At 38.6% G+C, this 27261-nt stretch overlaps 1 protein-coding gene across 1 annotated transcript in view; it reads left to right on the forward strand.

Annotated features, from left to right (window-relative positions):
• ADAMTS9 (ADAM metallopeptidase with thrombospondin type 1 motif 9) overlaps positions 1-27261 on the forward strand; it is a 1232634-nt gene that overhangs the window by 297788 nt on the left and 907585 nt on the right. The window contains exon 12 of the mRNA XM_044077927.1: positions 25310-25455. Coding sequence (XP_043933862.1) covers positions 25310-25455 — 146 coding nt within the window. The remainder of the gene's footprint in view (positions 1-25309; positions 25456-27261) is intronic.

A 27261-nucleotide genomic window follows, 5' to 3' on the forward strand; every position in this document is an offset into this window, starting at 1 on the left:
TCTCACCAAACACCATCATATTGGGAGACTTCAACTACCCTAACATAGACTGGGTGCATTATTCTAGCCCAAACACCCTAGCCCAAAGGTTCCTGGAATTTATAAATTCAAATGCAATGGAACAGCTAGTCACCTCTCCCACAAGGGGAGATAATATACTAGACCTGATCATCACAAACATGGGGGCAATGTGCTCCAAACCGGAATTATACCCCTCACTAGTGAGATCTGACCACAAACTAATCACCCTGGATATAGATATCCCACCTCCACCCCCAACACAAAAGACTACAGTGAAAAACTTCTCAAAAGCCGACTTTACACTTCTTAAAACTGAGATGGTATCCTTTAAGCCCACTGGGCCAGTGGAAACCACATCCCAGAATGCAGAATCCTGCACAAATGCTTTCTACAGACATCTCCAAGACTGCATGGATCATGCAATCCCAAATAAAACCAAGGCCCTCCCCACCAAGGGCAGGCATCCTGTCTGGTGGACCCCAGCCATAAACAAATTGTATAACAAAAGAAGGTAGCTACTGCATGACAGAGCAAAATCCCATGCAGAGAAGGCATCTGTGATCAGCACTAGTAGAAAGCTACATTCTCTCATAAAAACATCCAAGGCCAACTTTGAGAGAAAAATCACTATGGACACTAAAGATAACCACAAGGCCTTCTCCTGCTATGTTAGAAACCTGGGCGGAAACCCTCAGATATGTTCAGAGTTAGTGCACAATGACATAACATACACTGAACCCACAGATATTGCCAACATTCTGGCAGACAGGTTCAGTGCAAATTTCTCCCCTCCCTCACCCACAAAAAGAGGAAATACTTATCCCTGAATGTAACCTCCCTGTCATCTCAGATGTCCAGGTGAGAACCGCCCTCTGCAAAGCTATAAACACAGCATCACTGGGACCTGACGGTATCCCGGGTTACGTGCTACGTGAACTCCAAGAGGAGCTAAACCCTCACATAAAACTGCTATTTAACCATAGCCTTACTACAGGATATGTACCTGAACACTGGCATACAGCAACAGTAGTCCCACTCCACATAGGAGGCACTTCTACAGACCCTGGTAACTACCGCCCCATAAGCTTAAACAGCCTGGTCTGCAAAGCTATGGAAAGAATCATTATGGAACTCATAAACAGAGACATTGGGGACTTACAGACACTTGATCCCACCCAGTTCGGCTTTGTAAAGGGCAGATCCTGCCTTTTGAACCTGGTTGACTTTTTCAAAACAGTCACTAGAGCCATTGATGAGGGCAAAGCAGTCCATACAGCCTACCTGGACTTGGCTAAAGCTTTCGACACAATACCCCACTCTGGCATCATAGACAAGCTCAACAGCTGAAATGTAAATCCATATGTCACAAGATGGGTTGCAAACTGGCTAAAGGATAGAACCCATACATTCAAAATCGCTGGAGCCATGTCAGACTCAAAGCCAGTCACAAGTGGTGTCCCACAGGGCTCTGTCCTGGGACCCCTCATGTTCGGCATTTATTTCTCAGATGTGGAAGCAAACTTGTGAGGGTTGTGGCTGACAAAGTTCACAGATGACAGCATACTAGGCACCATAGTCGATACACCAGATGACACATACATCCTACAGAAACGCCTCACTGAAACGGACAACTGGTGCCGGAGTCATGGCCTTAAACTAAATGCCAAATAATGTATAGTCATCCCCTTTGGGAAAAACAAAGTACCCACAAATTATCACATAGACAGTAACCCACTGAGTACGGAAAATGTAATCAGAGACCTGGGGACCCAAGTCGATAGTGGCCTCTCATTTGACACCCACGTTGCCAAAGTGGTTAGAAAGACTTTCTACCTTGCCCACCTTATCATGGAGGGATTCACATCCAGATCAAAGGAGGTCATTGTACCCATATACTCCCCCCTTATCAGGCCCATGAATGAGTACTATGCCCCATTTGGTATGTACCTCACCCGGCACTTGCAACAGCTAGGGAGACCCCAAAAGTACCTCACCAAGAGGATCAAGGGTCTCCAGTATATGTCATATGCTGCCAGACTAAAGAAACTCCAGCTCTATTCAGTAGCATACCGCCTACGTAGAGGTGATCTGTGCCTGACGTACAAGGTCATGTCCAATCAGGAATTGATGGACATGCTCCAACTCATATAATCCAAATCCATCAGAACCATGAGAGCTAAAGATTTAAACCTCAGCACAAATATGAATAGGACATGCTGGAGGGACAGATTCATAACTCAGAGGCTTCCCATACTCTGGAACAGAATCCCAGTTCATGTTAGGCAGAGCCCCTCACTGACTCTCTGCATGTGAAATCTTGACGAGTGGATGGGAGATCATAGGTTTACCCCAGGGGTCATCTCTGTGTCACTACTAGACAGAGGCACAGTAAACTAATTCTATTATGTAAGGGGGTCTTCACTGTGTCACTACTAGACAGAGGCACAGTATTCTAAATCTATTCTGTACACTTTTGTACCATTACATGGGGTGGCGAAAGCCACATCACTATGGCTAGGCTAATAAATGCCCCAGGGAAGATAGCCTAGTACTAAACTATGAAACTGTGAAACTATATATGTCTATGTATTTCTACATCTCTCTCTATCTATGTATACATATATGCATATTATATCTATATATATATATATATATATATATATATATATATATATATACATACATATCTCTATATACATACGTATACACATGATATATATATAATCCTTTTTAGTTCCACATATGTTTACACACACTAACGTACTGATGAACATCCATTACTGTACAACCTACATTGTACATTTCACTACAACCTACATTGATATGTGCACATAGCTACCTTCACATACATATGTATGTACAGCCTTCAGTGACAGTTGCAGTATGTCCACGGCCCTATACACATCTTCATATACATAGATGCAGACCAATAACACATATGGAGGGTTCAGAGTATGTAGACTATTATATTAGTACTTTACATTACCTGTGTTTGTTGCAGCTGTTTTCGTTGGCTTTCAGATAGTTGGCCTGCTGTCAACTTGTTTGTTTTGTTGTTACTTTTTTTTTTTTCTTTCTCTTTCTCTTTCTCTTTCTCTCTTTCTCTTTCCCTCTCTCTCTCTGTCTCTACCTCCAGAGGGTGCAATGAAAGTATTGCATGTGTGGACTGGGAGTACAGGATGTTTTTGTAGGTATCTGCACATGTCCATGTTATGGCCTCTGCACCAGTTGTTAGCCAGCATTTACTAATTGCATGCAGCCTGTTGTGTAGTGATTGCAGTTCTCACTGTGATTTCAGGACAGTGCTATAAAAAGGTTTGTTAGGTAGGCATAGCCCTTTCAGATTATCAGGGTGGGGACCATGCTGGTTTGCTGTGGACACTGTTCTGTGAGTGTAAGGGTTGGTATGTCTCTCATATTTCAGGCTGTGTTGTAGACACTGCAATGCATGTTGTACTGTAAACTGAGTATTCCTTCCTCCAGTTTCCTCTTCTCAGTGTGTATGTAAACTGACACCTATGGCTAGTAATACTGTGTATATGGGTGTGTGTGCTTTCCTGTGGGAATTGTGGTGTAACTGGTATATAGCAGTGGCTCTTGCAATCTGTTGCTATGGCTTCAATATTTGCCCTTTACATTCACTCCTTGTATGCCTGCTAGGTGTCTTTCCTGTAATGTGCTGCTATGGCTTTCCTATTTTCCATTTACATTCACAGCTTGTAATGCTTGCTATATCTGTTTGGTCAGCAATTCCCTATGTGTTTGTTGTGGTAGGGTGGTACTGCATGCAGTGTGGTCTGGCCATGGTGTGGGCCTTGACACTTAGAAGGGTATTTGATCATGCTGCTGAGCAGGCCTCAGATACTCTCAGGTGCATCTTTTATCAGCCTCATGGAATGGTACAGATCAGTGGGATACACCCATGAAATATTTTGATATTCTGCAGTTGTGACTGTGGGTTATTTTGAGCATATGTATTACTACACATTTGTGACATGCAAGTGGTGCATACTTTCAATAATTCATAGTTACCGTTGCATGTGTTGTAACACCTTTCTGCCTACTGTTAGTACATTTCACAGGGAGTCAGTGGGGCACAGTTGACATTTGTTTTCAAATCAGGGACATCCCTGTAACTCAGTCACAGTTGCTATGTCTGGGCTCTTAACTATTCAACTATGGCAGTGTTTATCCTGCTCTGAGTATGTGTGTGGCTTGCCGGGTGCTACTGTGACATTATTACCTACTAGCTACCAACTAGCATGTCTGTTTCTCCTCACACAGTACTATTTTACAAATCCACTAGATTTGACAGTAAATATACATGACATACTTTGTGTACTAGACTTGCTATATTCCCTTTACATTAATTCCTACTATTTCATGATATATTTCTTTCAGCACAATGTTCTTGTATAGCAGTCATGGCTTAGTGGTAAGTCATGCAGACTAATGCTTCCAAGGTCCTGGGTTCGAGACTGACAGAGGAGTTTTATTGTGCTGCTGATCAAACTACAGGCCTTGTCATTCAGTGTGACTAAGGCACTTTTAAGCAGTTGTAAGCGGGTTAGCGCTGGTTTGCGCGGAGCTAACTCATGCACACTGTCGCTTAGCATCGCGCACACACGCTTAGCTAAGCGCACAGAAGCGCACTCCCGCTTACTACTGCTTAAAAGTGCTTACTCTCGCGCACACCCGCGCTAATTTCTTTTAAAGAAAAGAAAATGGGGAGATAGGAAAGTGGTTAAAAAGGGGGCACAAAGAGGGTAGGACAGTAGGAAAACAAGCTCGGGTTTTGCAGGAGGGATGTAGGAAAGGCCCATAGCTGCCCATTTCTTTATCAGCAACAGCTGTGCATATGTTTGTAATTTGGTGTGAAATTTGAAACCTTCCACCCCTGAGAGAGGGGTGAGGACAACAATATTTGTTGTACAGCCAATTGTAATTGCCAGTTTACATGTCCAGCAGACATGTGTGCAAAATGGGCAGCTATGTATGGGGCTTAGTTTTTTTGTGGGTACAGAGTGCCGTTTTTTTTTTCAGATGAGAGTGGTATGTCAGGTACAGGAAGTAGGTATAGCTTGCGAGGTAGGTAGGGGAGTTTAACAGACAAGACAAACAAGACGCATACAGGGGTGGTGTATGACACATGTGGGGGGGATACACAATTGACGGGGACGGATGTTTGGATATCTCGAGCCCATGAGCCCACAGATGGCAACAGTGGAACTGAGATCCCCACCCATGGGCAGTTGCCACTGTACCTTCACTGTCCAGGACGGGGCTGTGCTGGGGGCTGTGTAGGACGGGCAGCAGGCACGCCTGTGAGTTGTGCCACCCGTGCCTCAAGCTGGCGTAGGGGCCCAAGCACATCATGCCTGATCTCCCTACGCACCGCAGTCCGGACACTATGGAGGGTGAGTGGATGTTCTCCTCTGGCCATGCTTGCAGAGGGGGGACGAGCCCCATCCCCTGCAGCACTTCCACCCGCAGGTGGCACAGGGCCACCGGAGGAGGGTCCAGCCTGGGCACTACTGCCAGGTGCACTCGCCAACTGAGGTGGGTCCGCAGGAACCCGCCATTCCTGTCGTCCTATGTTTTGCATTATTTTATGACAGTTTGGGTTAGTAACGTACAATACCATTCACAATTAGTTGTAACAGCATGCATTAGTATTTCCATTAACCAAACACCCATAAATTCAAGCCATTGAACAGCAAGCATAACACATGCATAATTTGAACAACAATACACAATCCAACAACATGCAGGGTTGATTGATGGCAACAGGCCATCAGGTTTGGATGTATGAACAGGGCACATGCATCAACGTACATGCAAATATGTATGAACCAACAGGACAAATGTCCAGGGGAATTAATTGTGAATACACATACCCATTTCATGTGGAATGGATTATTTGTGGTTATAGGGTAGGGTGAAGAAATATTTCATTAACAACTTCAAATACCTATACATATGCTGTACATTTCTACTAGCTGCAGATATATACACACTACAGGTCTGACTGCAGTTTCCTATGTGTAAACTTATGCATGTTGGTGATGGGAATGTTACTGCTACATTAATATACATTGCATTTTATTCATACACATTCATATCTGGCTCTGTTCAGCTACAGCATCCTGCTACATTTGCTTTATATGGCTCTAGACAACTGTGGATGTTTGGTATTTCATACAACCATACTATCTGCATATTGCAAACATACAGCAACATATCCAAATTGTGGGACACACATTCCAGCTTCAGTACTTTATTCCACACATTTCACTGTTTGGTTGTGCCTGTCACATTCATTTCATTCTATACTGACTGCAGTATACTTTATTCAGGAGTTATTACAACTTTATTGGTGGATTCATACCTCTTTCTCACACTCTCACTTGTTTTATTTTTACAATTCAGGATGGTACTTAATTCTAGACTTTATTGACATGTTTTACTTGGTTACAACAATCCTTTCCAGCAGTCTCACTTGTGTCATGTTTCAGATTTTAAACGGGGATATATTTCACACATGTGTTTTACTCAGCTTGTGTAGCTGTAATTTACAGCCTGCTGCAGGTTATGTACTATTACATTACAGGTGGAACATCTTTATTTCCGACTTGTTTCATTTTTATTTTTGGATTACAGGCTGCATCACACTTATGTAATCACACAGTACTAGCAGAATCTCTCTTACACTGTTACTTGCACTTTTTATTAATAAGTGACTACACTGCACTCTTTTGCAAGCTGTCATACTTATATTTTTTAACAGTTACAGGGAGAGAATTACTAACTTGCCTGGTGGCACAACTGCACAAGCCTATCGGCATAGGCTTGATGATTCATGGAACAGACACCTGCAGCTGTAATATAAATGAAGTAATATTGGAATACACATCTCCATAATATCAGCTAGGTTAATTTTTTACATAAATAATTACATGTAACTTACTCAGTAGTGGGGCGTTGGGCATTTTCCGGTCCTCCTGGATCCAACGGTTCAGTTGGTCCTGCTTCCGTCTCTTCAGGTCCGCATGGTGGTGATGGACCTGTTCACCAGTCCTTGGTATTCCTGTGGCAATGGTGAGATCATGTGCCAACCGGTCCCATGCCTCAGCCTTGTATGCTCCCCACAGGACCTGGCCCTGCATGAGTTGGGCCTCATGATCATGGATGAGGAGCCAAACCATATATTTGGACTCCTCAATGCCCCACCTCTGTGCTCGGAAGCAACTACCCTCTCCTATACCTGCCATCCTGACTGCAAATCGATTCCACAATCAGTTATGCTGTGTATTCCCGCCTATGGGGCTTATATATGTCGTTTTTCCCGCACTTATCTGTGATTGGCCATTTTGGAATTGTATCAGCTTCACAAAACCTGCTTTGTCATGCTTCTCTTTCCATTCATTCCTATGTATATGCTAATACTGCATTTCTAAGAGCAACTGTCATGGCTTAGTGGTTCAGTACTTTGACTATGGTGCACGGTATCCTGAGTTCGAGCCTGGCCATTGCTTTTTTTTTTTATGACTGTCTACTCAAGCTAGGAGGTGTGTCTTTGTAAAGGCAGTTTTGATACAGCTTGCTCAACGTTGCCCACCGGTTATCTTTTTGGTGCGGTGCGCAGCTCCGCGCAAATGGGTTACGCTGGCTTACGCGTCATTTGGCTGTCAGCATGCATATTACGCTCAGCTCAGCTATGGGCACACAGTTTCAGCGTGTTACAGCACTGCTCAACCCCGGGCACTCATTTTACACCTATTAAACCACTGCTCACCTACGGGCAGATATGCTCAGCTTGTTAGAGTGTAGCTCAGCTATAGGCACTTCTGACATTTTTTTTTTTTTTTTATTATCTCACATTTCTTCAAAATACATGGCCCATTTCATTACATTTTACATAAAATATACTTTTATATATGTACATATATGTCAGGGAATTGTTTTGTGCTTATTTCACTAAAAATAAAAATTGATGTTGTGGGGGCTCGAACCATGACTGCTTCCTCTTTAGCCGACGTCTCTACCGCTACGCTATTGCTTCTTGGCTTATTTTGCATATTTAGACCTTATATGCTTTTCCACTGACTGCTAACTGTGGCTAAGCGATGGGCACGCCCACGCAAAAGAGCGCAATTACGGGCAAACTTCTTTAAAACTTATAAAAAAAATATAACATGTTCATTTTTACATTTTATGTTTATAGTCTGTGGGGGCATGTGTTGTGTTGTGTTTGTTGACATTTACGCAGACTCTCTCATGGGGGTTTACTTTCGGGACTGTTACTCTTCAGGGGGCGTGTCTTTTTGCAGGACTCGCCCTGTGGACACGCCCCCCACTTTCTTACACGGACCGTGTTAGCCTTGGGTGTGAGTCAGCATGCCCTCATGAATATGCATGACATGCTGACGTCACACCGTTTAACTGCAGCCTCCGTGTAAGCCTTGTAACTCTTACATGGAGGCTTCATGAATCCTGCCCATCATGATGCCATAAGGTGGTATGGATGCTAAAGCAAAATATACAAAAAGGCCTTATAGCTATAAATGAATTAAAAGCATATTTATAACTATTGAAAGTAAGCAAAATGGACTGATCTATTTAGCTAAAACATGAACATCCAAAACAACATTCAGGCTCACTAGTAAGCTTAATTCCCTCATAGGTAAGGTATTATTAGTATTATTACTATTATTATTATTATTATTATTATTATTATTATTTGATGGATGCATAACTAAGTACACTAACTTATCACGCAGTTTAAATAAATTTAGGTCCAGGCTGAGCTGTTGATGGACATCTCACAGAGACAGCCTTTTATAGACTTTCCCTCACTGAGTGTCCCATCTGCCAACACGACCGCTTTATTGACTCCAAATGTGTTGAGCACTGTCATTGACAAAGGGGAACATTTTCCCTCTGTAGTGATATCATTTATTCATATTGGGAAACTGGTTTCACTTTCCCTGGGGCACAGCAATGTCAGAGTTAGTATACATAAGGAAAAGTGGGTGGCGTACAAGGGGGCTTGCCTTCTTCAAAAACAACCGCTTGGTGTCTTGGGCTATATATGGTTTAGTTGCAATATGCTAAGGTCATTATAATTTAACTCTTCTAAATGATGACTTGGATTAGTTGAGGAGCTACATTTTGATGCCCTGGTGCTCAGTGGGTTTGTTATCAGAATAATGGATCGGGTGCATGAATATTCTTTTTTTCCCCCTCTGCTGAATGGCTGCTATATCTGTACCCCATCAGTCCATCTGTTCCACAGAATTGTGAGCCAAGGGTCCAGAGGCAACATGAGACCCCAAAGGCCCATTAATTCATCCACTCCATGGCAAAATTCAAGTGATAGGGAGCAGGTCAGTTTGCTCATCCCATGATCTGGCCTACACTATCCTTCAGTGGAGCAAACCTCTCCTCTTTGGTGGCTGTTTTATGCTCCAGTATGTGCTTCCCTCAAAGGGGACGTTTGCACTGAATTCTCACTGAACTTACTGTTTGACTTGCACATGGAAGTGCAGACTCACCAGGCTTGAGCTTCATGGGACAGAATACCTAGTAACAGGGGTCATCCACAGGCTGTGCCAGATATACCTCTTGATGGGCAGGATGGCATCATCTGCTCATGTTCATTCTCCTTCACCAACTTCTATAGGTGTATGGGTCACTGTCTGAACTTGGGTGATTTATGATGCAATCAGGACTTTATTCCTCCAGAGGTCCATGAATTTCTACAGGTGATCTTAAGCTAACAGTTTGTAATATCCTCACAAAACAATAAGAGATAAACAAACTTAGCCAGTGCTTTGTAAAAATAGCAGAAATTATTGTAATGAAGCAGTTGTACCTATTGGTAAAGTACAGATCCTCAGGTTGTGGTAAAACTTGCATCCCAACATGGAATTTACTGTATAGGTTGTTGCCTATTCATAGTCCAGCATCTGTCATGGTTGTCCCCTTTTACCTTCAGAAAAACTACTACAATGGTCAGACCACCATGAAGGTGGGAATAAGTATGTTTGGACATCTCGGGGAAATAAGAAATAGCTATAGAAACAGTCCAATTACCAAACAGTTTAACCTGGCAGAGTATGTTGATAACAGCATACTTAGATAATGTACCTTATGCCATGTGCAAAAGCAGGTCAATGTGATATGAACATTAAAGCCATAGCTTAGATTACAGGAAAGGTTCACTAGGCCTTCTTCTTTCAGTCTATCCAAAATCCCTAGCTAATAATCTACCTCCCTCCTCCTTGACTACTAGCACAGCTATTCAGGAGACCCCCCCCCCCTTAAAATTCGACTACATCCCTACAGACTATATCAAATGATTACTAAAAAATTAAAACCTACCTCCCTGGCAGCAGAACAACTTCCCGCAGAGTTTCTACAAAAAGCTGCCAACGTAATAGCTTATCCAATCTCCATCTTAATCAATCGTTCTATCAAGGAATCCTACATTCCTCCCATTTGGAAAATAGCTCATATTATTCCACTTCATAAAGGGGGAGACTCCACTGAACTCTCCATCTTCAGACCTATCTCCATACTATCTCCCCTAGTCAAAATAATGGAGAAATGCAAAGAAAAACAACTTCTTAACCACCTGACACACAATAATCTCCTAGCACCATCCCAGCACAGTTTCAGACCAGCCCGCAGAACTACCACTGCCCTACTCACATTCTCCCACAAAATAAATCAAAACTGCAATCAAAACCTGCTTTCCTCTGCCCTCTTCCTTGATTTGACAAAAGCATTTGACATGGTTAACCACAACCTACTCTTAGACTCTCTTAAATCCCTGTCCATAGACAACCCAGCAATCAAGTGGTTCCATTCTTACTTACACGGCAGGCAGCAAGCAGTCCAATGGAAAGAGCATCTATCCCCTCTTTTACCAGTCACTCTAGGTGTACCCCAAGGTTCTATTCTGGGACTCCCCCTTTTCTCTATTTTCATAAATGACCTGCCCAAAGCTATCCCTCATGCTACTACTATACAGTACACAGATGACTCCACACTATTCTGCTCTGCTGCAACTCCCATAGAATTATAATCCCAAACAACCTTCAACAAAGTAGAGAACTGGCTTAATAATCATCCGCTCTTATTGAACCCAAACAAAACCAAACTTCTACTATTCTCCCCCACCCGGAAGATTGCACCACCAACATTTTCAGTCTCTTCTCATAATGGCACCATAATCTCTCCAGAACCAACTACAAAACTGCTAGGTATAATCATTGATAATAATCTAAACTACAATGCCCATATAGACAAAACTATAAAAACAGTAAACAAAAAATAGGCTCCATGTATAGGATTAAGAAATTTCTAACCCCAACTGCTAGAACAGCTATAGGTCGTACACATCTTCTGTCATCCCTCCTCTATGCCTCACCCATCTTCACTAACTTATCCAAATCAAATCTCAACAAACTCAGAAAATGTTACAACAATATAGCAAGATTTGCCTCAGGCTCAGAGTACAGAACTCACCACTGCCATAATCTTCAAAAATTAGGTTGGCTAGAGCTACCCAACCAAATCTATTATAACCAACTCATAGTAACTCATAAAATCCTCCACCAGCCTACCCACACACCCAATCTAGCCAATATGATTACCCCATACTTCAACCTAGTATCCCTTCACTTTTCCAGCAGAATGCTAGTACAACCTACCAAAGCCAACAACTCAGCCGGTGATTCCTTATTCTCTAACACTGCTGGCAAAAAATGAAACTCCCTTCTTGCTGAACTCACCACAAATTGCTCCTTGCCTCACTTCAAAATATCACTAAAGACACACATGCACAATAACTGGCTATGTCCTTGTCTAAACCCTGACTAAAATCCAATTTACTCAGTCTGAGTTACTACACTGACTTGAGTTTCCACCAAAGCTTGTCTCAGTCTTAGTTAGGCTTAGTCAAACCCAACATCACTGATATAATCCATTTCCATCTTAGCTATCTAAGATAATTCCCCTTTTCTCTCCATACCCTCCTTCAATTTATTTTTCTTCCACCCCTTTATTATCTCTAGCTTCCATCATCTGAACTGCTACCTTCCTTTTTCAGCCTCTGCTGCCTTCTCCCCAACCTACCTTTCTCTTACCTCATTCTTCCTCTTTCTTTATAAACGACCTTCCTTTTCCTGTCTCCTCTTCCTACACCCTCATTTATCTAATATGTTCTTTTTCCCCTTTATTGCTTCCTCCATCTCCCACTTTTTTGACTTCTCATCAATTTAAACCTTACTTCGAAACTTTCTTCATTATGGAACCTATTTGTAGTTGACGTCTGATATCTGTTAAATTGATTAATATCTCTGTAAATATTACCTTACTTAGAACATTCTCTTAAATTTGTAACCTTTCTGCATTTTTCTTTTGATTTTTGTTAAATTACTAATATTACTGCATACATCATGTTAAATGTTTTATTTTGGAGGTTTTCTCCCCAGGCCTCCGCTGAAAATGGACATGTATCCAGTCTGACTTTCCCAGCTAACAAATGTAAAATAAAATAAAATAAATAATAATAAATGAATTTATGTTATTTTTTTTTTATTTGCGACAAATTAATTTCATCATGAAAGGGACACACTAGTGAGAGAATCTTATGTGACATGGTATGCCAGCTTACTTATCTCCTATTAAGAGAGTACAGTTATCCAGATATATCAGCTTGTTGCAAACCAGGTGGCATTGTTTCTCTGATACATAGGAGACTTATTGTTTGCTATTAAGGAACTTCCAAGTTATTTTTGATTTTTGGAATTTTGACAATTTCAATAAAAGATTTTGAGTCATCGCTTTCATTTATATCATTGAAGAAAATGTATTTCTTTAGATGACATACTAATAAATGAAGTGTGGAAGATTGCCTCAAGTAAGCTGGACAGAAAAGTTATCCCATTAGGTAGCATTCTACATTCCAGTATCTCACATCCAGTCTGTAATTTATTGATATTCCTCTCATATGGAAAATACATTTGGACAAGATGCAATACTACCAGAGATCAACATTGTGACAAAATAAGGTGAGAAGTCATTGTGTGTTACTTGAAGTGATGACATCCTATACAAGTATTGCTTGATGCTCAGAAAATGGTTATACAGACATTCTCAGGAGAAAAGTGTTAAAAAAAACACCACAAAAATTTGCAAAACTGAAGGCAGATCTTCTAACTCTTCCTTACATAGGATCATAGGAGGTTACTAGGCTAAAGACCCTGGGGCCCTTACAAGCCTAGCCAAGAGTTTATCCCCCCAAAAAAGAAAACTCAGTCAGCAGCACCTGTCATCCCTGTCAGTGAGGGATACTGGTGGAACTCCTGGGACAAAGTTGTGGTTTCCTATCCACTCATCAACATTGGACTTGAAGAGGGTCAGCAAGGTACCCTGTTTGACATGCATGGGAAGTCTATTGGAGAGACAGTGCAGCCTCTGGAAGACAAACCCTTTTGTCCAGTAGGTTTTGCTGATGTTGCATATTAGATTTAGACCTTTCAAGTGGGTAATGCATGAGAAGTTAGACTTATGGATATGGGGCATCTCTAGTAGGACAGGGTACAATATTGCCTTGTAGGCAAGACACAGATCACCTCTGACCATTCTGTATGATACTGAGTAGAGTGATAGTGATTTGAGCCTGTCCACATAGAACAGGTGTTGGAGACCATGGATTCTCTTTGTGAGTTATTTCTGCGACTTTTCCAGTTGGTGCAGGTGTTTGGAGAGGTACTTACCAAACGGGGCATTATACTCAATTATTGGCCTAATGTGGGAGGAGTACAGAGAGGTAATAACCTTCCTTTTTCTGGATGGAATCCCTTTACATATGAGATGAACCAAGTAAAAGACTTTTCTGACCACTGCCACTACATGATGGTCGAATGTGAGATTGTTGTTAACCTGCGTACCTAGGTATCTCACCACGGGGTGTGTTCCTAGGTCATTGCCATTGATGCGGTAATCAGTAGGGGCTGTGTTTTTCCCAAATGGTATGATAATATATTTTATTGCATTTAACTTAAGGGCATGACTTTGCCACCAGTCATTTTTTTGCTGTGAGACCCTTGTGCAGTATGTTAAAATCATCTGGGGAGTCAATGACAGCACCCAACTTACAGTCATCCACAAATTTGTCAGCCATAGGCCTTTTGTCTTTGCCTGTACCTCTGAGAATTAGATGCCAAACAGTAGGGGTCCCAAGACAGATTCCTGGGGAACACCACTAGTGACAGGTCTGCTGTCAGAGATGGAGGTGCCTATTTTGACCTTGTGGGTCCTATCAGTGAGCCAGTTGGCCACTCACCTGATGAGATAGGGATTTAAACCAATTTGTGTTAGCTTTTGGATGATGAGTGGGGGATTGTGTCAAAAACCTTGACCAAGTCAAGTTAAGCTGTATGTACTGACTTTCCCTCATCCTGGGCCTTGGTGACAGTCTCAAAGAAGTCAGCTAGGTTCAACAGGCAAGATTTGCCCTTGAAGAATCCAAACTGGGTGAGCTCAAAGGCTTGGATATTGCCTATGTCCTTGTTTATGAGATCCATAATAATAAGGTCCATGGATTTATAGATCAGACTTGTCAAGCTAATGGGACAATAGTTTCCAAGGTCAGTAGTGGTACCACCTTTGTGCTAGGGGATGACAATGGCAGTTCTCCACTCTGCTGGAATAAAGCCTGTACTTAGGCTGAGGCTGAATAGGGTGCTCAATGGCAAAGCTAGTTTTTGCTTTAGGTGGTGCAGAATGCAGTCTGGGATACTAGGAAGATGTGTTCTTTCCCTTGTATACTGCACTGGCATACTGTTCAGCATAGTTGTCTGCATTCTCTGAGGGGGGGGGCGGTGGTGTGAAGCTACTGATACCCTCCCTTAGGAGGATGTAGTCATCTTTTGAGAAGGTTTTAGCCTGGTTCCTGTTATTATTACTGGTTATTTTGTCATAATGTGCTATAAACAATTTTTGAGAAACTAAAACTCTTTCTCCGCGATCTAAAAACAAACTAAGAACCAAGGCAGGTAGCAGAAACCAAGCATAACCATGATGTCTTTAAATCCACTTTAATACTGAATGCTTCCATCCCTTTCAAACTTAAAAATGTGACTTCATCAGAATAAATTTAAAATACGTTTAAAGGCAGCTATTTAAAATTTAAAAATAGAAAAAAATAACAATCATAATGTACACCTAATGAATATTAAACAAAATCAGTCATGAATAGTAATATACATTAGAAAACCTTTTACATAAAAACACTGTACATAAAATATATATGTGTGTAATAATGTATAATTCCTAAGAGACTACTGATGTATAAAAACATTAAAGTACTATAAATGTCCTACTAAAATTATCATTTAAATATTACAGGATTTTATTTTTAAGATACTTTTTAAAAATAAAATCCTGTAATATTTAAACAATAATTGTTTTTTGCTTTGTTTTTTCTTTTTAATTTTAAATAGCCACATTTAAATTTTGTCTTTACTTGGTTTCTGCTGCCTGCCCTGTTTCTTAGTTATTTTTTGAGAAACTGCAATTGATTACAAATATCAATAATACTTTTAATGCCTGATGTAGAAATAAAGAAGACGCTCCCGACTAGACCATATTTTCCCTGTAAAAATCAAGGGTTATAGGTGATATTGTACTTAAACTCCAAATGGAGCAAATTTGTTTACAAAATAAAGTATCCTTCCTTGTTAGAGGTGAAACGTATACTTCCAAGTTTTAGCTCTCGCTAGTTTAGAATCAATAAGGTCAGAGTTATTCGCTGTCCTGTTATAGATACACTGCATGCAGTGTTGTGTGCTGCACAAACTACATTTGCACCAAGAAGTTATCCCATATAGGTCAAACCAGTGGGGAAGTCAAAGTCTGGATACGGAGCATTTCAAGGATATTAAGATGACCAATCCACTTAGCTCTTTGGCTATGAATGCTAAAAACAATGTTAATACAGGTTTCAGGTTTTTGAGCATATTTTATAGCAAACCCAACATTGAATAACAAGTGCATTCATAATTAAATTCAGCTCAGCTGCACGAGTATAACAGAATTCACTGAGGGGTGAATAAAGAAGGTTGCCAGTTGAATAATTATAAAAAATCCTCTTTATTACAAAAGGTTTAGCGCTTTCATCTAACTACATAGACTTCATCAGAACATTGTCCTTACACATTCAAACAGTTTTATACTACATTCACACTAATTAATTAATTAATTCATTCACCAATCAGGACAACCATTCAACCAGCATATAAATTAACTTTGTAAAAGTACTGCAAAAATAAAAGTCTGCTGTTCCCATTTCACAATATTGGTATTAGTATATATGGTACTGTGATATCTAAAGCTAGTAGTACATCAACACACAATATATATTACATATTACATTCAAACAAAGATTTACTATTAAGAGTTTGTTATACCTTTATATATCCTTTTTAAAAAACTGTTAATATATTAAAATTGTTAAAATGTAAACCTTATTCAACAATATAGGTTTAATAGTAATATATTCATTGATTCCTGGTGGTGAAGTTGCATTCAATAATATTTGCCATCTAACCTCTTTCTCTCCTAGAGTATGCTTAATACTCCCACCTCTTTGTGATACCCTCACCACCTCTAATATTGCAAATTTAAAAGTATTACAATTGGCACTGTCCCGTACGTGTCTAAATAGGGCATTGTTCTCATCCTTTTTCTTTATGGCATACAAATGCTCATAAATCCTATTTTTCAATTTTCTTCCTGTTTGGCCCACATAAAAACTAGGACACGTGGTGCACAGAGCCAGATAAATAACGTTGATGGTATCACAATTGCCTCGACATGGGTGTAAAATATTTTTGCTAGTGTTATGCAACTGGACCTCATGGTCCTCCATAATAGCCATACATTGATTACAGTGTCCACATTTCCGTGTACCTGTCACTTGTCCTTTGACCATCTCTGTATTGTGTTCAAATTTATTCTTAAGGTTAAACCCCACACTATTAACAAACTTGGGTTCATTACCCACTATATCTGATATTACATCATCCCACTTCAAAATATTCCAATTCTTCTTAATAATGTGTTTTATGTCCTCAGTATAGTAACTATAAGGTAAAATACATGCCAATGTAAAATACATTACTATTAAACCTATATTGTTGAATAAGGTTTAAATTTTAACAATTTTAATATATTAACAGTTTTTTAAAAAGGATATATAAAGGTATAACAAACTCTTAATAGTAAATCTTTGTTTGAATGTAATATGTAATATATATTGTGTGTTGATGTACTACTAGCTTTAGATATCACAGTACCATATATACTAATACCAATATTGTGAAATGGGAACAGCAGACTTTTATTTTTGCAGTACTTTTACAAAGTTAATTTATATGCTGGTTGAATGGTTGTCCTGATTGGTGAATGAATTAATTAATTAATTAGTGTGAATGTAGTATAAAACTGTTTGAATGTGTAAGGACAATGTTCTGATGAAGTCTATGTAGTTAGATGAAAGCGCTAAACCTTTTGTAATAAAGAGGATTTTTTATAATTATTCAACTGGCAACCTTCTTTATTCACCCCTCAGTGAATTCTGTTATACTCATGCAGCTGAGCTGAATTTTTGTTGGACTCGAGTGTTGGTGTATTTTACAGTCGTTGGTCTTCATGAATTCACTGGAGGAGCTTCCTTCCATTTTTTCCCCAGTTAGGAAGGATGATTTTTTAAAGCTCCAATCCGAAATGTCAATTATTAAGGGTGAATTAACTAGATTAATAGGGCTGTGTAGTCAACCGGGGAACACAGCTGATTTCAGAAATGCTTCGGTTGATGCAGCTATTTCTGGTGTTCATTTTGGTTCCCCTGTCATTCCGGTGAACCAGGAAGTGCATAATCATCGTGGTGGAGTGCCAGAGAATATAGGGACCTCTCATGGTACAGTTGCAGCTGGCAGTAGAGCGCAAAGTTTGTGTACGCCTGAAGCCTTGGCATTAGGCAACAGTACGGAGGACGTATATTTGATATCTGGCGCCAAACCTAAAAGGACTGTTCCAAAACGCACGTATTCTGTCGTTACGAATACGGCAGCACCAGGTACTGTGAAATCAGCATTTGTTCCCTTAGGGGATTCTTATGTTACTCGTTCTAAAAAGAAAGTTTGTGAGGACTTAGAAACTTTTGTTTTGGATAATCCGTTTGTTTTCTCTGATTCAATCGTACAAGGAAACAACTACAATGCTAAAGAATACAACGGAACTTTGAGAGACATTATTTATGATTTTGGACATAAATTAAATAATATTAAAAGTTTACAAGTGGAAAATTCTTATCTGAATAGATGCATGGAATTGAAAATAGTCCCTATGGGGTTACGTTTTTTTAAACGACCATTGGGGCTGGCACTCAATGATGAATTAATTAATGAATGTAATGTATTATTTGATTCATTTGGATTTAGCTTTATGAAATTTATTATGAAATGTAATGATTACACTTTAGCTAGCCTTACTAAAGAAGTAGATAGGTTGAATGAAATTATTACACAAGATTTAGTTTTTGACCAATGGCGTACTTTATTTGATAAACAATTTATGTATGCAGATACTACTTCTCAAAAAATATTTAAAAGGAAATGTGACAAATTAAAACGTGATTTACAGCAATATAAGGAAGGTAATATGTATAATTGGAAGAATAAGATTAGTAAAAATAATAACAATGCCACTAAAGGTAATGAGATGGGTGGGAATGGTAAAAAAACTAGATATAATGTACAAAATGCATATAAACCTTTTTTAGGAAAAGGGTACCATTGGGAAGAAGTTCAGGACAGGAATATCGATGCCCGGTGGAATCAACAGGCCCCACATCAAGAGAATTACAGGGAACGCTGGCAGTAGGACCTGTACATCCCATTATTAAGTATAATGAGGTCCAATATGGACAAAAACATTTTTTCATATACAATTATACATCCTTGAACATTACAGATACACATTTTGCCCTGTTTAGTAAGGGTATGAAATTTATTCCTAGAAGCAAGTTTAATTTGGTTGAGAATGTGATTCAATTTAAAATGTATTTGAGGAAGTTAAATTTATCTGTATTTTTCAAAGGTAGTAGGAACAATGGAATGTCAAATTCTTTACATAGAAAGAGTGTTTTTACCCCACTACTACACCCGACATTAAGTATATTTGAAAAGGTAGTGTTGGATGAAATATATAGGTATGGACAGAAGGGCACACACACTATAAAGTATAATATGAGTAAGGATGAGTTTCAACTTATGTGTGAATTATGCAGTGACCCTAACATTAGAATTATGCAACCAGACAAGGGAGGGGGAATCGTCCTATATGAATCCACCGACTATAAGAATGAGATACAAGTTATATTACATGATACAAATCAATATGAAGTTTCATCTATTAATGAATTAAATATAGCATATGGTAGAATTGATGCTCTATTGGAAGAGTTATTGATAGAAAATAGGACTGATCAGGAATTATATCAGTACCTAAAAGTGAAATACCCGGTTACAGCAACCATAATAGGTATACCGAAGATACATAAGAATATGTTACATCCCCCATTCAGACCTATTATATCGGGTAGTAGGTCTAAAACCTTCCCATTTGGGAAAGTTATTGATAACTGGCTCAAACCTATATATGCTTCTACCAGCCATATAGTAAAGGATTCATGGGATTTTCTGGCAAGGTTAACTCCATCTAGTTGGAAACCCAACTTAACTCTGGTTACTATAGACGTAAAGGACCTTTTTACCTGTATTCCTAGGGAAGAGGGTATGGAGAGGTTCATTAATAGTATTGACAAATATACTGATTACACATGGGATAAAATTAAGTTAATAGAGGAATTCATGAGCCTGGTTTTGGACAATAATTTTATATATTATGAAGGGGAATATTTTAGACAAAATAAGGGGGTTGCCATGGGCACAGCTTGTGCCCCTATTTATGCTAATATGGTCCTCCTAGACTGGGAGCATGAAGTTGTTTTTAGTAGTCGATATATGAAGTATATCTTAAGGTATGTCCGGTTTTTGGATGATGTATTTATTGTGTGGGAGGGGGACAATAATGTTATCCCTGAATTTATAGAATATATTAATACATCTACCCCCTTTTTGAGTTTTACACATAAATACAGCATGGATGGTATTGCATACTTGGATACCTATATTACTTTGACACCCATTGGGTTTAAGTCCAATATATATAGAAAGGAGACATTTAGCAACACATACTTGGAATACAACAGTTGTCATCCTGTTAGGTTAAAGAATAACATAGTTAAGGGTCAGTGTATTCGGGCTGCCAGAATGACTTCTGAGTATAGTGAGATGCTGATGGAGTTGAATAAAATAGGTAATATGTTCAAGGAGAGGGGATACCCTGAATATGTTATCAAGGATGCTATAGAGTATGTGAGCAAAATGTGGGGCATCAAATATAAACCTTTATTAGGAGTGGGTATAGATAATATAAGTATAACTAATAGTCAAGGAAATGAATGGGATTTCCATACGGCATGTATTTTACCTTATAGTTACTATACTGAGGACATAAAACACATTATTAAGAAGAATTGGAATATTTTAAAGTGGGATGATGTAATATCAGATATAGTGGGTAATAAACCCAAGTTTGTTAATAGTGTGGGGTTTAACCTTAAGAATAAATTTGAACACAATACAGAGATGGTCAAAGGACAAGTGACAGGTACACGGAAATGTGGACACTGTAATCAATGTATGGCTATTATGGAGGACCATGAGGTCCAGTTGCATAACACTAGCAAAAATATTTTACACCCATGTCGAGGCAATTGTGATACCATCAACGTTATTTATCTGGCTCTGTGCACCACGTGTCCTAGTTTTTATGTGGGCCAAACAGGAAGAAAATTGAAAAATAGGATTTATGAGCATTTGTATGCCATAAAGAAAAGGATGAGAACAATGCCCTATTTAGACACGTACGGGACAGTGCCAATTGTAATACTTTTAAATTTGCAATATTAGAGGTGGTGAGGGTATCACAAAGAGGTGGGAGTATTAAGCATACTCTAGGAGAGAAAGAGGTTAGATGGCAAATATTATTGAATGCAACTTCACCACCAGGAATCAATGAATATATTACTATTAAACCTATATTGTTGAATAAGGTTTAAATTTTAACAATTTTAATATATTAACAGTTTTTTAAAAAGGATATATAAAGGTATAACAAACTCTTAATAGTAAATCTTTGTTTGAATGTAATATGTAATATATATTGTGTGTTGATGTACTACTAGCTTTAGATATCACAGTACCATATATACTAATACCAATATTGTGAAATGGGAACAGCAGACTTTTATTTTTGCAGTACTTTTACAAAGTTAATTTATATGCTGGTTGAATGGTTGTCCTGATTGGTGAATGAATGAATTAATTAATTAGTGTGAATGTAGTATAAAACTGTTTGAATGTGTAAGGACAATGTTCTGATGAAGTCTATGTAGTTAGATGAAAGCGCTAAACCTTTTGTAATAAAGAGGATTTTTTATAATTATTCAACTGGCAACCTTCTTTATTCACTCCTCAGTGAATTCTGTTATACTCGTGCAGCTGAGCTGAATTTTTGTTGGACTCTAGTGTTGGTGTATTTTGCATTCATAATTACTTTATCCACTTTTCTGTTTGCTCCCAGTGCCTAGGCTCCAGTTTGTCTTCTGCTCCATAAGCAGATTATCACATTACGTTGTCTCCTGTCTTGCTTGTTGAGGTTATAACCTACAGGAATTGCTTCCTTCTTCCATTTGCAAAGCAACTTCTTACCCAAGTATTTTTTGTCACCTTATAAGTGTAATATTCTGTCTAAATATGTTTAACCTGTAACCAGAAACATATATTTTTACTTCCAGATTATCTTGCCTTTCATTCCCTGCATTTCAAAGGTCGGGTCAGGTATAACATATATCCATTTGAGTTTCATACTTCAGATGCATCAAAAAATGCATATTAGTGCAAAGCCTGTTATTCTAGCAAGTTTATAAGTTTATAAGAGGAATATTTAAAATCTGTCCCTGACTTTGGACTTTGTCTCCTCAATTGGTTTTGTCTTTGCCCAAATTTCTTCTGCTTAGAGGTTGAGCGGTATGACCTCTATCATGTAATTCCTGTCTAATGTTTTCTCAGTGTCCAGTCTGATAAGTAGGAATGGTTTCTTCTTTCTTTCAACCTTCCTTTGTTTAATGAGCATCCTATTAATGTTGTCAGATGTCTGCCTTCTGTGCACAAATCTGCACTGACCCTGATCTCCCCGTTTTGAAAAAACACTTGCTACCCTCTTTGCTAAAAGAAACATAAATGTCTTATATTCATGGTTTAACACTGAAATAAGTCTACAGGATGCCAGTTCTATTGAATATTTTCCCTGCATAGATGAAACGGCTATGACAGAGCAATTGTAATAGTACTGTGGAAATCCACATGTCTCTCTAAATTTTCCTTACATTATAACCTGCTTTATGACTCGTATAGCTGATAAGTCTGTTTTGTAAGTGGATGAAAAGTACATATTCTGTTATTTTTGGGAGTGGTGTATTACAACTTTTGGAAAAGGTAAACAATCATTTTGCAAAAGATATAACAGGGACAGACCATGATAAGACTGCTACTTTAAAATGCAAGTGTTTTGTGAATATTGAATAATGCTCTTGAGGATATATCAGATTTATAATAGAGGGATGTGGCCAGACAGGCATGCTTATGGCTAGATATGAAGAAAAGCTAAACTGTAAACAAGTGGAATTTCTTTTCAGATAGCTTTCTACATTCCAGTCACATTACACAGAGGCATGGATGAACCACAAACGTTGCTCCAGTATTATTCATGGATACATGTTGAAAGACATCCTAAGCTACATATACTAGAGGCTCACTCTCAAAGCAGTTTAGCAGCTGTAGTAGTACAAGCACATCCAACAAGGAAGACTTCCAAGGAAGTAGTAGGAAACATTAACTGTTTCTGGGTGCTTGGCCTTGGAGAGATGGGGCAGGACATCAACATTCACACATCCATAATGCCAGATTGTGAACCATGGCTTTTGCTGTAGCAAGCAACCGACTAAATGTCAGGAAATTCCTACTAGGAGAGTTGAACTTTATTTGGGGTTAATCAGAGTCTCTTTAATTGATGGCAGGTGTGCACCCAAGAAGATTGAATGCTGTAAGTAAATCAAAAGGTGCTTCAATAAAGTATTATTTTAAGGGTGTGCACACACAACAAAGTATTAGTTTAAAGGTGTGCACACTTATGCAACCAGCGTATTGTACATTTTTTTATTTTTTATATTTTTTCCCCTAACAGATCTGTTTGTTTTTCAATTGAATTGTACAGGTTATATGTCACATTAAAGGTGGGAAAAGTTTTGAAATGATTTATTGTGGTCTAAATTTTTATATCACAAAAACCTGACATTTTAACAGGGATGTGTAAACTTTTTATATCCACCGTATATCCTACTTAACCCCCTGTAATTTGACCACCAAAGCTGATGCATGCATGCACACATGCAAATACACACACACACACACACACACACACACACACACACACACACACACACACACACACACACATATCCAACCACTTACCTGTCCTCTAAATTCCCTGACTCCTGGAAGCAATGGGTAAACATGTGCTTTTGGTGTGCTCATTAAGATGACCGCTGAGATAAGTTATTTGGCATTGTTCCACAGTGTAAATGACTTAATACAGGCATTATTGAGGGTAAGAGCACTTGGCTAATTATCATATGACCATACCCTGGAATATCACATTAACATTTGTGTTAGGCTGCAGAGACAACCCACCATGCTGTGGCACTCCTTCCTGGTACAGTACTCTAACTGGGGTGTCTCACATCCAGAAATTGTTAGTAAGAGGTGTACACCAGGCTTACTCCTTGTAGAAACTTTTCAGAATTGGTGTTTATGTCTTTCTTTCTAGAAGCTTCTACCCACTAGTCTGCAAGGGAACTACCAACCTCATTACATCCATTGTGGGACAGCAATGCACAATATTTCTTAAGCAGCATCCTAAATGTTTCTGGCGTCTTAGACTGATCACAGCTGCTCTGACACACAGGCTAGCACTGATGCAAAGGTTTTGTAAAATGTATTACCCTGTTCTTATTTTTTGATCTAGGTCATGTGTTTTCTTTTATACTGTATTGCAGTCTTTCTGTATGCTTCCTTACTTCTGTACTGCTCAGAAGACTGCTAGAATCAAATAAAATCACAACATACTCCTTAAAGAAAACAATTAATTACAATAATTATTTTTATTGACGATAGCCTCAGTCTTAAATTCCCCTTCATCAACCATTTATTTATTTATTTTGTTAGCCAAATTATCCAACTGGGTTGGGTCACAGTTATAGAGAAGGCAAGGAACTTTTTCTGGTTACTTGAGTTGTTTTGATCCAAACAGTAAGTACATGGCAACTGAGAGAATCAACACTAAGACTACAGGATGAAGCTCATTACCAGCTAACATTGTTAATTCTGAGCAGGAAACTGCAGGAAGATATCTTAAACATGTCAGAGTCAGATTCCAATGGGAAGTACCCCTAAAGAACAATAAGATAGCTGGACAGCATGTTTACAAGTTGTTAAAACTTACAGTTTAGTAAATTAAGTATTAAAATAACACTGTCCTTTAGCTGGAAATGAAAACATGAAGTTAAGTCTCAGGATGAATAATAAGATATATGATTTGTATTAGTCTGTGTGTGTTCTCTGTGCTGGTCAGTTATATTTACTGATTATGATCCGTGAACTTAGTAAGCTGTAGTGATGTACTGCAAGAGTCAGACACAATGACTGTATTAAAATTCAACATTTTAAGCATTACCTCTTCCTTCCTTGCTATAATATAATTTCATGGGAAAATGTTTAACTTCTGGTCATATGGGAAAGTTGTTAGAAGACGTTTTGTAGGACATACATAAACAATATGTTGTATGTGCCATTGAAAAAAAAATCAGTTTAGCATCCATCAATCAGTTTAGCATCCATCAATGTTCCATCTTTTATGGAAATACTGGTGCCTCCCTTATATTGAATTGCACTCTTTGTTTTTTGTTTGTTTCTTAAACTAATTGTAAATTAACCAAAAGTGATTTCCTGGCCCCGTGATGTCTACACAGCACTGCAAACATGGACATTGTGTTGCTAAGGAGTCTTCTTCACCACCGACAGATGGATCCTGGGGTGCATGGAGTCCTTTTGGGGCCTGTTCAAGATCCTGTGGAGGTGGCATAAAAACGTCTCTTCGAGAGTGCAACAGGCCTGAGTAAGTCAACAAAAGTACAAGGAATTGCTATCTTTTAAAAAGAACTAAAATGATACATGTGTTTTATATGTTTTTTCACAAAAATATAACCAATATCACATAACTTGGTCCAGAATACTTCACAGAAACACCTGGTGATGATATGTTTAATGTATGAATAAAGCTATTTATCACCCAAAGTACAGAGAATGGTGAAAACTATTGTATAAAATGTCAAAATGTCAAAGTTTATGCAGCTCCTGCAGTCTGAAAATGTTACAGCTTAAGTTAAAAAAATATAAATTAAAAAAAAATAATAATAATAATAATAATGGACTCATCCGTACAATGTTCTGAAAATATAAAGTAATAACTTGGGTAACAGAGTTAAAATACAGAACTTGTAACTGCAAGTCTTGGAAGAGCATGGTTGAAAGTACAAAATGGAGGCTTAGTGTATATATGTATAAATTTGTATATACATATATATATAAGATTGCTGTGTTTGAGTGCTCCCTTTTTTCCAAGGTATGGTTATAACCCAGAGTTAGTACACATAAGAAGTATGGTTGTGGGGGATGTGCAGCCCCCACATTTGAGGGGAGGGATGCAGTGGACATGACCCCTACAAAAGATAACTTTAAAGGAGAGCAGTGATTGTCAACATCACTTGTTCTACTTGTTTTTCTTGTAATTCCAGGACTTACATCTATGGGTCTCATAATTAAAATCAGGAGCAAATAGCTTTCACTAACAATTATATCAACATATAAAATCAAATTCTTCAACACTTTGTTGTCTATTCTTGAGTTTTAACTATGGAACTTTCAGGTTACATATTAAATTGCTTCCTTAGAAAAAAATAATCCTGTTGAAAGGTCTGATGTTCATTATAAGGATGACTGCTGCACTGCAACATTAATTTATATGAATGAGTTGCCTGTCTGAGGGAGACATCAGTGTTCAATAAGATTTTTCAGAAGTTACACCCCCTCCAGTATGTATGGCTATATTTTTAACCCATGGACCTTAGATGGCAGATGGGCTATAAGGAGAAATAGGTTACTTGCTTATGCAATTCCTTTTGTTGTCTGAAGTAAATGGTCACTCTCTTACTGTTGCAATTTTCTCAGCAGATTTGATACAGCGTTCCTGCTTCAAACTGCAAGTCATTTTATTTAATTTGATTAAGGATTAATTAAGCACCCTGAGAAAGTTACTAATAAGTGGTGTTGCTGTAGTATCCCCCTCCCTCCAAAAATACTCACAGGTATTACCTTTTTAGGCTGGGGAATAGCACATTACTCACTCCTGTGTACACTTCTTTTAATGAAAAAAGACATTTGCAAGGCAAGATAAGAATTCATTAGCATTTATTGGTATACAAAGCTGCCATATTAGTTTTTTAGTCAGTGGAGAAAAGCAAGGTAAAAAGGGAAGCACACTGTGGTCTTAAAGCATATTCTCTAACTGACGTCCCAGGGTGAATGCCATTCTAGTTTCCTTACTCATTCTGCTAACCACATTATTTCAAGGAAATCTGAAGTAAGATAAATGGTTTTGACTTCTGCCATCTCAAATGAAAAGAAGAAACCACTTCAGAGCATAACTAATGATGAAAATAAAAAAAAAATAGAAAAAAACTTAAACAGTAAAAAGCAAATATTTCCCAAGAGATTAGTCCTCAGATGTCTGACTCAAGAAATGGCATTAAGTGTTTGTGATTCCAGAGACCATCCGCACCCCTTTCAGGATTCTTTTCCAAAAATCTTGCTGGGATGAGCAATGGATTAGAGAGGGGCTATACTCAAGCCTGCTTAAGAAATG

The sequence above is a fragment of the Protopterus annectens genome, chromosome 7.part0 (assembly GCF_019279795.1).
Source record: "Protopterus annectens isolate FY-2018-M chromosome 7.part0, PAN1.0, whole genome shotgun sequence".
Classification (NCBI taxonomy): domain Eukaryota; kingdom Metazoa; phylum Chordata; order Ceratodontiformes; family Protopteridae; genus Protopterus; species Protopterus annectens.